The 12,715-nt window shown below is 40.0% G+C and overlaps 2 protein-coding genes across 3 annotated transcripts; one reads left to right on the top strand and one right to left on the bottom strand.

The window, feature by feature from the left end:
* The first annotated feature begins 346 nt into the window (after positions 1-346).
* On the top strand, positions 347-3,046 carry ndufb11 (NADH:ubiquinone oxidoreductase subunit B11). The gene is made up of 3 exons (XM_008413000.2): positions 347-570; positions 2,391-2,521; positions 2,834-3,046. Exons 1-3 carry the CDS (start codon positions 397-399, stop codon positions 2,961-2,963), a joined length of 435 nt encoding a protein of 144 aa, XP_008411222.1. The 5' UTR covers positions 347-396; the 3' UTR covers positions 2,964-3,046.
* A 2,205-nt stretch (positions 3,047-5,251) lies between these two features.
* LOC103466993 (mitochondrial carrier homolog 1) lies at positions 5,252-12,579 on the bottom strand. Of its 2 annotated transcripts, none has more exons than XM_008412999.1 (12): positions 12,173-12,579; positions 11,726-11,810; positions 10,268-10,374; positions 9,889-9,948; positions 9,669-9,726; positions 9,113-9,164; positions 7,616-7,675; positions 7,448-7,541; positions 6,934-6,981; positions 6,782-6,849; positions 6,016-6,091; positions 5,252-5,933 (listed from the first exon to the last, which is right to left on the bottom strand). In XM_008412999.1, the coding sequence occupies exons 1-12, from the start codon at positions 12,272-12,274 to the stop codon at positions 5,859-5,861; spliced, it is 885 nt and encodes a 294-aa protein (XP_008411221.1). In that variant the 5' UTR covers positions 12,275-12,579; the 3' UTR covers positions 5,252-5,858. The 2 variants fall into 2 exon arrangements, with proteins under 2 accessions (XP_008411221.1, XP_017161491.1); XM_017306002.1 differs by having other exon boundaries at positions 12,123-12,214.
* Positions 12,580-12,715: the final 136 nt, after the last annotated feature.

Here is a 12,715-nt window from a genome sequence, read left to right as displayed (position 1 = left end):
CAACAAAGAGTTTTTAGTCAATCTTCTTTGGAATTCTGTAATACAGACCGCTACAGGAGATCTTCCTGCCGACAACCCTCAGCATCTATAATATCTAGTTGAAGAATATGGCATAACATGAGTTACAACGATATGTATTTTACCTCTGTAAAGAATAAAGTATTTTGAAAATTAAATTTTGAAAAGTGCTTTAATCAGAAACCCAACGGTTTTTATCCTTTTATTACTTATTGAGTTTTAATTTGGAATTTCGTATTTCTTTATTTTATATTTGGTCAGTTTGCATTACCATCGACCACCACCTGATGGCGGTAACGTTCCGGCTCATACTAAGGCAAGTAAAAAAAGGTAACATTTCCGCTTCCGGTGGCGCAGTACCCTTCTCGGGCAGGAGAAATGTTGTCCCGATTATCACGGCTGGGGCTTGCATTGCCCCGGTCTGTTTCTGTCCTTTCGACCCGCTTCGTATCGCAGTCCAAAGCGGACAGCGCCATCTCCTCGACGGCTGTGACGGAGCTGTACGAGCCCGTGAATCAGTCTGGACACGGCGAGGTCAGCCCGTTCGCCAAGGTGAGTGCAGCTACTGGACCTCCAGCGAACGAGCCTGCGCTGACGGGACTGTGTCCTGGCGGGTGTTCTGTTTACTTTCAACTCAGCCCAGTTCAATGCCAGGTTTATTATTTGTTCAGGTGGGTTTGCGCTGTGCTGAATGTTTAAATATGAAACATTAAACCTTTATTGAGAGAACCCTTTTTATACAAACACTAGCTAAACCGGTGAGCTAATCATGGACAAAAGTCCAGAAGTTACAGCAAGACATAAAACGAAGTATAAAATTGTAAATCCACATTTTATCCAGACAATACGAGGTTTTATTAGTAGTCTCTATATAGGAAGAAAGCAAGTATAGAATAAAATGTAGTAATACCTGAAGACATTTAAGTTCAAACTTAGTTACGATGGATAAAATTACTTTAATTTATAACAAATCCCCTTAATTAATGAAATATTTATTTTAAACGGTTACAACTCATCCCTCTCAGGCATGAATGTGTATTTATAAATTTGACTCTAAATAGAATTTTAAATGAAGAGAGGCACAGCTCGGACAACTAAACGTAAAGTCAAGATTATTTTCCGTTTGTCACATATTGCACCATTTATTATTTGAGCTCTTGAGTATTTCTTAAACCTAAATAATACAAACCTAAACATTAGGAACATTGAATAAATGCAGGTCTGTTAAACTGACGTCAACTAAGCACAGCAAGTTTAGATGTACTAACAGATGATAATCACTAGATCTTTTCTGTCACATTCGTAACGGCAGCATGTAGCATCTCTGGTACCTTAGTTCTGATTTGTTGTAGTGTTTTTGCTGCTGTTCTTGTTTTAAATATATATTTTTAGTTTATCTTTGGACAATTATTCCCTCTGGTTCTAAATGCTGTGCAGCTGAAAGGAGTTTTGCTCTTTATTACTTTCAGACAGTTGTCCAGATGAGTCTGTTACACAGCAGCAATCTTCAGTCCAGTCAGAGGCCTCTTCAGATTTGTCGCAACACTGACTGCTACTGGAGATCCATCCTGCCCATAGCATCACCATCCACAATGATTCTTTAAAGATAATTGAATGATATGAGTTACAATAACATTTCATTTCCCTTTGGGATTTTTTATTTACTTCAATGGAATTGTACTGAAACAAGCTGAGTTTGGGGTAACGTTCACCTCCCATGACCTCTGACACTCAGGCAGACAGTCGCCTCCTACAGGACCAATGTGTGAGTCAGTCATGGTGCTCGAGCTTGATGTTGCGTTATAGTTCATTCATTTTTATCTCTGTGCCCCACCCAGGTCCATTTACCAGTTTCAGGACCCAACCAGAACCCCTCAGTGTAATTACCTTGAGAAATAATGAGATTTTGTTAAGTATAAAACAGCCTTTAATGCTGAAAAATGATCAAATGTTACAAGCCATGTTATGTCATATAAATGGAACAGACACAGAGTTACATTCACCATCCAGCGCTGGAGCCACACTGAGCTCACCTGATGGATGCAACCAAGTGAGGCAAAGACTGCAGCTCGAGTTTAGCTTTTATTCTTCTTTGCCGTCTGTACCCTCCCTAAASGGTTGTGTAATCAGTCTCAGTCTGTTTATGTGTGACTATAGCCAGTCTTATATGATATGGTTATGTGAGCAGCAGCACTGTGTGTGTAAGCAGATAAGAGATGGAGGAAAACAATTACTTGTTACTTGTCTAGTTCAAGTCATTTTGAAGTCATTTTATCCATCGTAGCAGAACCCATAACAGTTTCAGGTCAGCTTCCGACAGCCTTCTCTTTTTTTTAAAGAGTTTCTAATGCATTATTTATTATTTTGATCAGAATCCAGACTTCCATGGCTTCTCCACCAATCCGGAGGAGGATGTGAGGAACATGAAGATGGGCTTCTTCTTGGGCATCTCTGTGGCTCTTGTTATCGGAGGAACCTTTATCCACTATTTACCAGACCATGGGTAAGTTTTTTTGTTTTTTGTTTTGGTTCTGCTCAGATGTGAGGTGACATGCCTTACAATAAACTTTCTTAAAGTAGAATGGTGGGCATCAAAAAGGTGGAAATGGTTTCATAGCCCTTCACAAATTGATGAGCAACAGCTCCTGGCTGCTACCTCTTTGGTATTTTAACTTTTTAGTGGAAGGAGGAAGGAGTTTTCCTCACTACCTCTGCAGTTTGGTTCGACTGTTAAATAAGGATCCAGTACAATTTAACGAGGCAAGCGCTGACTTCAGTGAAGGCTAACCTGTATTTGTGGTTGTGTGGCTTCCAGCATGCGGAAGTGGGCCAGAAGGGAAGCAGAACGGCTCATTCTGCTCAGGGAGAAAGACGGTCTGCCGCTCATCGAGGAGAACTACTATGACGTCAGCAAAATCATCCTGCCCTCCTCCAACGAGGACTGACCCCCCCGCCCTCCCCTGCACTGTCCCACTCTATTTCATGGTTGTTGTAAATCACTGATTAAATAAACTATGTTCTTATTGGATGATGTTTGGGTTTTTTGCCTCCACATCTTGATATTCAATAGTAAAATATAGCTTTTCTGGTGTTTTATAGTTTTGAACCTGGTATTCCTGTGGAAGTGTTAGATGTAATGGGAAGGTGTCCGTTTTTCAGTCCTGCTTTGTTCTCCATCCAAAATTACCAGATCTCACGAGTCTCGCATCAGAAACCAACATGAAGGACGAATGTAGAAGAGGTGTGACAAATAACCTTTTAAAATTATGTTATATTCTAAAAACAATAGAAGCACCTTAACAGCATCAAAGACATCAAAACATTAAAAACGCAGCTTTTTTTCTTGTGCCTTAACCCCAAAACTTCAGTTTTTCTAGAGATTTAGAACATCCCAGGTTAACTCAAAGTGCAAAATAAAAACTCAATTCATTAATGATAAAAAAGGATCACTATCTTATTGAATTACGAATATTTCATTTTAGACTTCGGGCTGTAAATGTGTTTCTTCCTGTTGTAAATTGTAACACGGGTCCATGAGAGCTCAGAGTTTTAATGCGGTTGGTTGTTCGTTCAGCGGTCGGCTTTAGCATGATGCTGTTGCTATGATCCTTGGTGGCCAAGTGGAGAAGTCTGGATTGCTTTATGGTTGAATGTGATTGTTGATCGTGGAGAGAGATCTTTCAGTAAACTAAAACTAATAGAAAAAATGTAAGCAACCTATTCGCATACTGTATGCGTTGGATGTAAAATTCATGAGCAATAAATATTGTGCTGGTATCAGTATTGAACCAAAGACAGTAAGTTGCAAGCCTTTAAAATGGTGATGCTTTTTAAGGGTCAAACAGACTCAAAAAATTGCAACAGAAGCTGTGCGGGGGGCCCAATCACATTTTTTGTCAGGGGGCCCAAGATTTCTGGCGGCGCTCCTGCTCATACTGCTACAAACAAGGACGTTGCCATGGTTATTGCTTCATGTGGTGGTAGACTACTAATTTACATATGTACTTATCGGTGGCGACAGGGCCGACCCAAGGCATAAGAAAACTAAGCCGTCGCTTGGGCCCCAGGACCGCTTGGAGGCCCCCTAAGTGGGACAGATTTAAAAAAACATTTTTTTAGTAATGATTTCTATGTGATTATATTAACAAAAGCACATACATTTATTATAAAGTGGTAATTTTCTTTCTTTCTTTTTACAATAATATATATTTGATAATGTATGTAGAAATCTCATATCGGCAAAAAGAAAAATAAATGAATAAATTGCTCTTGGGGGCCCCCGGGTGGCCGCGGTATGTCCCGCACTGAACGGTAATATGAACTGCTGTGCAGAGCGCATCCGAAAACTCCAAAAGCATCAGTAAAAGATAAGTTATTAAAACAATGTCACAAAAAAATATTTATTATTCAGGGAGAGAGAAAAAAACAGAGGAAGAGTAGAGGAAAAAGTCAAGATAAAGGTATGTTTTAAAGTGTCTTGGCTTGATAGCGACCTGGAACAGTCCAGTTCAACAGCCAAACATTTATGCTAGAATGTTTGAATTTGTGGGAAGCTGAATTTTAACTTAAAATTAATTGATTCTCGTGCTTGGCCCTGTGTATTTCTGGGGGATTTTGTCTTCAAAATGTTTGAAACGTTTGACAACAATAATTAAAACTTCTCAATGTTTGGCATCATCTAGCAAAATGTTTTTACATCAGGCTGCACTGCTACTGCATTAATATAACAATGAGCTGCTCTAAGCTGTAGTTGGCGATATATTGTTTGCTGCTGAGCATGATAATTTATGCATCTAAAACAAACAGTATTTTTACATCAACTTATAAGATATGTGAAACTTCTCCAATTAAAATTGTTTGAAGGCACAGAATCAACCCGGTACCGGTCAACATTCTCAAGTGAGTAAGACTCGCATGTTATAAATTAAAATTGTATCTATTGTAATTACACATAAGAGAAATTGATTTAATCAAAGAATGTCATGAATATGTGTGCATGTATTCCATTTTAAGTTGGGCTGCACCGACTGCAGTTTTCTGGCCATTCGCCGATTACCGATCTTTAAAAAGCCTGACCTGCCGATTTTGACTTTGACCGATACCAATTTTTTTTGTCTGAAATGTTACTAAATGTAGCAAGAAAGTCAGTGAGTTGGCAACAGTGGGGTGAATATTGTTAGCTGCAAACACGCAGACATGACCTGGTGGGCCAGTCTGTCAGTCAAACTTTTCTCTGCAGAGCAGGAGAGGACAGAGACTGATTTTTAAAACATTGCTGACAAAGATGAGATCAGGGGATAAGATGGGCTTCATGAAAGTATCGGCCAATCACCAATCCCCCAAAGTTAAGGAAATCGGCGCCGATAAATGTATCCTATATATGTATACACGTGCATATAGAATATAATGAAAACATCCCTGTCAGAGATGCAGTAAGTTTATAGCAGGTGTGTTAATGATCTAATATTCAGACTGTTGATTGCAGCCAGTCCACATTGTTAGCAGAACTAGAGGGCCCCAAAACCAAATTTTGCTTAGGGCGCCATGGAGGCTTGGGCCGGCCCTGAGGGCAGACCAGCAGCTGCTCTCTATTTACCACAAATTAGGATTTATAAAGAAAAGGTGTGCGGCCACGTGCGTGTGCACGGCTTTATGCATCTGATTTTATTTTTGTGCGCCGCACATTTCTACGTTTTTCAAGTTTTAGTGTGAAAACTGCACAGTCTTTTATGCATAAAGCCCCTGATGGACCATGAACAGCGCTGCCTCTTCTACTTGATCTGGAACATAGTTCGGGGGTGAGATCTCTTCCAGTTTCATCCTAGCAAGTGATGACTACGTTAATCTTCGACAGAAGGTGGTAGAGTCAGGGGCGCACGACGGAAAAAGAGCCTGGAGCCTCTGAAGAGTTGACCCTGAAGGATGTTGGGGAGAACAGTTGAGCTCCACATGTTCTGAGGACAGGAAGATGGAGGTGTGGTCAGAATGTCTGCATACCTCGGTACTCAGATGATTCCAGCAGTGCAGCCAGGATTTAAAGACGGGAAACCGAGGAGGAAGACCTGCAGCCAGACTGGAAACACAGAGCTGAATGAGTCAGAGTGGCAGCACGATCAGAGTCTATGTTCTGTGATTCTAGCAAACAGTTCAGGGTGTGTTGTCTAAAGCCTTCGGGGAATAAAATAGAGTCCGACTTTGATTTGTTGCTTTAAATTGAAGAATCAGAGTGAAGAGTACCAAATTAAAATGAAAAAACTTCATGTAAATGTGTCAGTTTATTAAAACTATAAATAAATACAGAAATAATGTATTAAAATATATATGTAATTATGTCTTAATTAAATGCACTCATTTTACTTTAAATATTTCATCATTTAATAAATTATTTCACTTCACCCATCAAAGTTTGCTACGACTCAATGTCAGTTCAATATCTCTGCGGGAAAGTTCAGAAAAAACTTCAGTAACACTATTAAATTGTTGCAATTTATTTACCACAAACTTGCCAATCAGACGTTAGATGCAGCCCTAGTCCCGCCCACAATACATTCAACAAAGGCAAATATAATTAGTTCTATTTTGAATACATTATTTCTGTATTTAATCCCAGGTTTAAAAAGTTTCTGACGTTTAAATAATTACTTCATAAGTTTTTTACTGATCTCAGGTCTGAATGCAGACGACAAACTTCCAGGTTGTTAAAACAATCTGCCAGAACTCATCAAACAGAAAACAATAAATCGTGAATCATTCTGTCACTCACCCACAGTTGTTGACGGCCATTACATCAGCAACCAGCGTGAAGGGGTAAGTCAGAACGCTCAGTGTAATCTAGAGAAATGCAGTCGACATTAATGTAACTGCGGACCATCAGCAGCTGTCAAAATGAAAGTGCTATAATAACAATAAACTTACGCCCATCACAAACTTTGTGTAGCTTCTTATTGTTGATGCCTGACTGAACTAAAACAAGAACAGGAGTTAGATTCCAATAAATTACTTATAGAGGACAATGCACATTAGTGAAAATGTTACAAGTTTTCGATTTAGTACAGATTTCATGTGACAGSTTGATGGTACAATACTAAAATAAATGGAGCGCTGTACTAACAGAAACATTAAAACCAATGATGTGATCGTGCAAGAAGGAAGAAAGAGACCAAAAGTGACAGACTGAACTGACACAAAGAGGTCGAGAGTTCAGAGTTCACGATCCTTTAACACAAGAATTAAGAGCCTGTGGGAAACGGTCTTAATGCTGAAGGTAAACAGCTTCAAAAGCTGTGAATACACTCACTGGCCACTTTATTAGGTACACCTGTGCTACGCCTCATTAACATAAATGTCGAATCAGCCAATCACATGGCAGCAACTCAATCCATTTAGGCATGGATAAGACAGCTTGGGTACAAACAGCTGGTATACGTACGCTGTCGTCTACAGCATAGGTGTTGATGAAGTAGGCCAGCAGGTTACAGCACCACAGGAAAAGGACTTCGCCCAGCACATGTGGGACAAAACCACTGCAAACAAGCACACTGATCAGACCGTAAGGAGTTAAACATGCCGTATGGACTGTAGAGGGAGCCCCACTTACATATAAAATCCAGACAATCCTTCCTCCTTAAATATCTTCATGATACAACTGAATACACCACTGCAGACGAGAAGACACATTCAGCAACATTTCACCAGACACAAATGAAACCATTTAATTACATCAGGATTAGTGATTAAAGATTTGACTGGTGGGATGAAGGGAAATGATGTCTTCATTCAGATGTCTCTGCAAAATGTAACCTAGAGCAATCTGTGAAAACCTCAACAAGAAGTCTGAACTAAACTAACATGTTGACTTTATGTTAAAGTCAAGATAAAGTCAACATAAAGACTTATTCTGACTTATCTTAAAACAAAGAACAGTTCTGACTATGAAGCGATTCCTACCAATAACCGGAATCCAAACACTATAGTGAACGACACATCGACACTCAGCAGCTATGACTCAGCTTCCTCTGGGTAGTCCAGGAGTTGTTGTTGTTGTTGTTGTTGTTGTTGTTGTTGTTGTTGTTGTTGTTGTTGTTTTTTAAATAACCCGGTTTTAAGTCCGTTTTACGTGATTATTTTTAACACAATCCTTTTGCAAGTTAATTGTGGCGTGGTACTTTGAGCTTATGTCACGGCAAATAAAGGGTCGTTAACATGCAGTACCTCGCGGACCACTAGAGGGCGYCCGTGGACCACCAGTGGTCCGGGGACCACAGTTTGAGAAGGACTGCCATAAAGTAATAACACTTTAAGGTACAAATATGTTTGACTAACTTCAACTCCCTTTTTTAACTTTTCGGTTTCTTGTAAAAAAGATATTCTGTTTCCTGGAAGTTAAGGTGGCTTAAAATTTTACCAGAACTTTAGTTTTAGCTCAACATGTTTGAGTCAAAATATGCRAAATTATGCAAAATTTAAATTATGCAAAAGTATTCACATTACTTGGTACTTTTCTGCTTTTATATAACCCCTTTTGGAGGATACTAATCACATTTGCTTAAAAAATAAATAAATAAAAATAAATATACAACCTAAATATTTCTTCATGTAGTCTTTTCTGTTATGATTTGTGTCATTTTAGACTTTTCACTTACATATGAAACAAGTAACAGCTGCTGAAGCCTCATGCCCCACTTGGCAACACCAGTTTTATTTAAGTACATGGAAAAACTAGTTGTTCCAGGACAGACTGCTCAAAATTAATATCAAGATATGGTATCCTGATTGTGTGAGTGAGTTTATCAATCAAAACTGCCTCTGACTTCAACATAAACAAATCACATCAATGAAATATAGGGACGTCTGTTTGTATGACCTTATTTGTTAAGGGTGATGTGCTTGTGGGGGCACAAAGATGCCAAAAGTCACCAGGAAGGAGTCAGTCTGCTATGGCCAGAACTCAGAAGGACCAAGGAAGGGAGAGCACAAAGCAATCTCTCTCAACTTGGATCCCCATCAGTGACTTGCTGTTCCCACATCTGTGTTGACTTGAAAAACTTTATAGGAAGTTATTGTACTGTACCTGGACCAGATCTTRTGACCTTACCTGTACTTGGTCTCTCTGCCAACGAACTGGGCCATGCAGCGCACTGACATGACTGCCAAAGATAAACAAAACAGCTAACAGATAATCTACTGAGTCTGGTGTTCATTCAGAAGCAACRCCGCACATCACCTTGGCTTTTATGGGACTGATAACAGGGCGCGTAGTCTAGAGAGCGGRAGACACATTTGCTGRTTTCACCAGTTGAGGGTTAATTGTGTCCTGCATRAAAACAATACGCCGCTTTGGCTTCTTTTGTTTTGCTTGAAATTGTTTYGTTTGGGCSATCCAAGCAAAATTCTTACCATCAGTAGAGCTTTACAAGATCCTACTGATGTTGTACAGTTTTTCTCGTATTCAAATGACAAATAATATTATAATAATAATATATTACTCTGGTAATGGATTCCCATCTTCACAAGACACAAGGCTCTTTACAGTATTAAAAAACTGAACTGGGGAAGACCTTTTTTTTTCTTAAATTGGTCCTACTGGTGTTATGAGGCTGAGAGGAAAGTTCAAAACCTGTGCAGAGGAAGCCATCTTACTGAGGGCATACCGTGAAAAGGATGGGTGGCCACTTTGGACAGGCACTGAAAGATCATCTCATGTGACGTCTGAGGAAAAAAAAGTTGAAAGAAGAAGGTCATTATGATTTCTGATTTCAACATGGCATACTGAAACATATGAACTGTCAGTTTAACCCTCGTCTTACTTGGATTAAAGAGATAGAAAACACTGTAATGCTAATGATTCTTCAGAAACCATTGACCTCTCACCTCTTGGACCAATTTCCTAAAGGAATTCTGGTGCTCATCTTTCTTGGACTGGAGCTCCCTCTGGKTATAGRAAAAAGTTACAATTTGAATAAAAAGTTGCATCTGAAAATAATTGTTGCTATAAGATCTGTGTTTGTKAATGMAATAGAACTGCAGTGAACGTCAGTAAAAARCACTGGGAGCTCTATGAACACATCTAAATAAATGAACATAAACATTGGACAGAAGWCCATYTGGTGTTGTACAGAAAAACYTCCAGGCTCTATTACTTCCAGCATTATTTCCAAGTATATAAAAAGTGACTACCATTAGTTTCTATCTCGGGGAGTAAAGCATKGACTGTTGTGTTAATATGACCACAATTTTAYGTCTTTCTTACCCGTTTAATTTTGCCCCTGACCACAGTAGAGATGGTGCTGGATACTATACGAGGTGAGAGGCCCCGGAAGAGTCCCAGCTTGCCATCCACTTTGAGAATATACTGAGCTGAAAACAAACACACTTCCTCTTAGCTGTTCTGAACTACAGTGGCATAATTATGTTTTAGTTAGCACATTTAGTTAACACGTTAAACATGCTGCGGTAGAATATTGCCGCAGCATGTATGTGCCTTTTTTAGAATCAAAAATACTTTATTAATCCCACCAGAAAATGACATGTATTTAATGAAGAAAATGTKGTCTGCTTGTCATCGATCCAGGTGATTGTTGAGGCCTCCGCTTGTGTCTTCTGGAGTTTCAGACAAAGCAGATCAGGCTGAATTGCACTGGAAAAATCAAAGAACATGATCCTCACAGTGTTGCCTCCTTTGTCCTTTGTCAAGGCATATGACTGCATCTTCAACTCCACCTCAACAGCAATAAGCAAACTGCTTATGATATTGTCATGTGCACTTGAGTAAGCAATAGTACTCAGGTGGGCCAAGTGTAGTCTCTCCAGGACCTTTATAAYTTTGGATGTCAGAGCAATAGGTCAATAGTCACCGATCACTGATGAGTAAGCTTTCTTTGGTGCCACAGCAGGGCAACAACAACACTTGAACCTTCTCCCGGTTCCAACTAAGGTTGAAGAAATGTTGCAGAATTCCACAGAGCTGCATGGCGCAGGCTTTCAGGTTGAGACTATTTGGACCTGCAACCTGGTTCCACTTCACTCGCTCAGCTACATCTTCACCTGACGTTTAGAGATGGACATAAAGAAGGATGACACGAAGGGAGCTCCAGCATCTCCTGATTTGGTTGAAGACAGAGATGTAAGCAAAAGGGTCCATAGTCAAGTGGAAAACAAAACATTGGGTGACAGACGAGCTGTTGGTCAAAGGAAGGTGTGATGTATCTTTGGTTGGGGGGAGGAGAGGAGATGCCGATCTTGCTGCCTGTTCAGTTCACTGGATTTGTTTAGACTTCCATCAGCTTGAAGACTGTGATCTTCCTCATCTCTGACAAAATATGATATTCYCCGGCTCGCTCAGCTACATCTTCACCTGACTTTTAGAGATGCACAAAAGAGCACTTGCTTTGTACTCTTCAGCTTCTTCATGTACACCTCCGTAATTGCCCATGTTTCTCCCTTACTTTCTTCTTGTGYAGCAGTTTCTTCAGGTCACTGGTGTGAYRTAGCTGGCACATTGTATCCCACTGCTTTGATACTGATATTTTCATAAACTATATCCAACCAAGGTTAGGCGCCTTGCACATCGACATGTGACAGGAGGAAGCTGAAATTGAACCTACAACCTTCCGATCACAAGACAGCTACTGTACACACAGAGCCACAGTCGCCCCCACAGAAGAGTGTTTTGGTCTTTGGATRTCCCTTATGTGCAGCTATAACTCACCATAGCTAAAGAAACCAGGCAGGTATAGAACTGGTCTTCCAAACATTGTTGTCCCAGCAGCTGGAGGAAGAGGTTCGTGTCCCACCTGGAAGAACGAAAAAAGGGAGAAAATACAAATTGATCTGAGGTGGAAACAGAGGTGATACTCGCCCTGCTTCCCAGGTGAAAAAGAAATATATACTTTAGTATATTTCAAACATACTTACATTTGCGTAAGTACATTTTAAGTATACTAAGTATTATCATACTTATGATACAGTATTATCATCAAACACATTGGATGAGCTCATCGAATGTGTTTGATAATCTGAAACATCTGCAACAAAGAAAGGAGAGATAGGTTAGACAGATTAGAGATATATATACATATATACACACATATACATATATAATTTACCTCATCTGCCTTATCTCTCTATATTTCGGTCGGTCGGTCGGCCCAGCTACCTGAATTAGCAGTTTGACGTACAGGAGCGGGTGTGTGATGGCAGTAACACTCGCCCCCAGCAGCACAACGGCAGCGTCCACTTCCACGGGAGTAGAGGACATCCTGGTCAAGGTAGGCTTTCAGTGTGGGTTCGGCTTCACGGAGATCCATCTTTGGTCACCGAAATCCACAGAATTGGATCATCTCCGGAGAGAATCAGCTGGAGCTAACATGACTTCCGCTCTGAGCTTTCAGTCTCAAACTCTGAGGTGAAACCGAGTTCAGCTAAATTAATGTGTCCAATTTTAAAAAAGAAAAACAAAAAGTAGCTTATAGGCTTTATCACATCATATTTAGGTTGAAAACAGATGGCTGGGGTCTCTCGGCGGAACAAAAACAACTGGGCGGAGTCTATCCGCTGACGTCACATAATGTATGATCTCAGGCGGCCAGACGTTCGTCGTCAAGATGGCCAGATGTTATATGGTGCATTCATACCAAACGCTTTTCTCACGTCAGGCGCGTCTGGTTTACATTCAGACTCTAGTGAAAAAAAAAAAAAA

This window comes from Poecilia reticulata, linkage group LG7 (assembly GCF_000633615.1).
Source record: "Poecilia reticulata strain Guanapo linkage group LG7, Guppy_female_1.0+MT, whole genome shotgun sequence".
Taxonomy (NCBI): Eukaryota; Metazoa; Chordata; class Actinopteri; order Cyprinodontiformes; family Poeciliidae; genus Poecilia; species Poecilia reticulata.
The sequence above is the reverse complement of the archived record's forward strand: the minus strand, read 5'-3'. Positions and strand labels throughout refer to the sequence as shown.

Coding starts and splice junctions, on each gene's coding strand:
- LOC103466993 (XM_008412999.1), bottom strand. CDS start 12,274: ATGTCCTCTACTCCCGTGGAAGTGGACGCTGCCGTTGTGCTGCTGGGG. Junction 11,811..12,172: donor ACGTCAAACTGCTAATTCAG/GTAGCTGGGCCG, acceptor TCGTTCTTCCAG/GTGGGACACGAACCTCTTCC. Junction 6,092..6,781: donor ATGGCCGTCAACAACTGTGG/GTGAGTGACAGA, acceptor CTGTGTTTCCAG/TCTGGCTGCAGGTCTTCCTC.
- ndufb11 (XM_008413000.2), top strand. CDS start 397: ATGTTGTCCCGATTATCACGGCTGGGGCTTGCATTGCCCCGGTCTGTT. Junction 571..2,390: donor AGGTCAGCCCGTTCGCCAAG/GTGAGTGCAGCT, acceptor TATTTTGATCAG/AATCCAGACTTCCATGGCTT. Junction 2,522..2,833: donor CACTATTTACCAGACCATGG/GTAAGTTTTTTT, acceptor TGTGGCTTCCAG/CATGCGGAAGTGGGCCAGAA.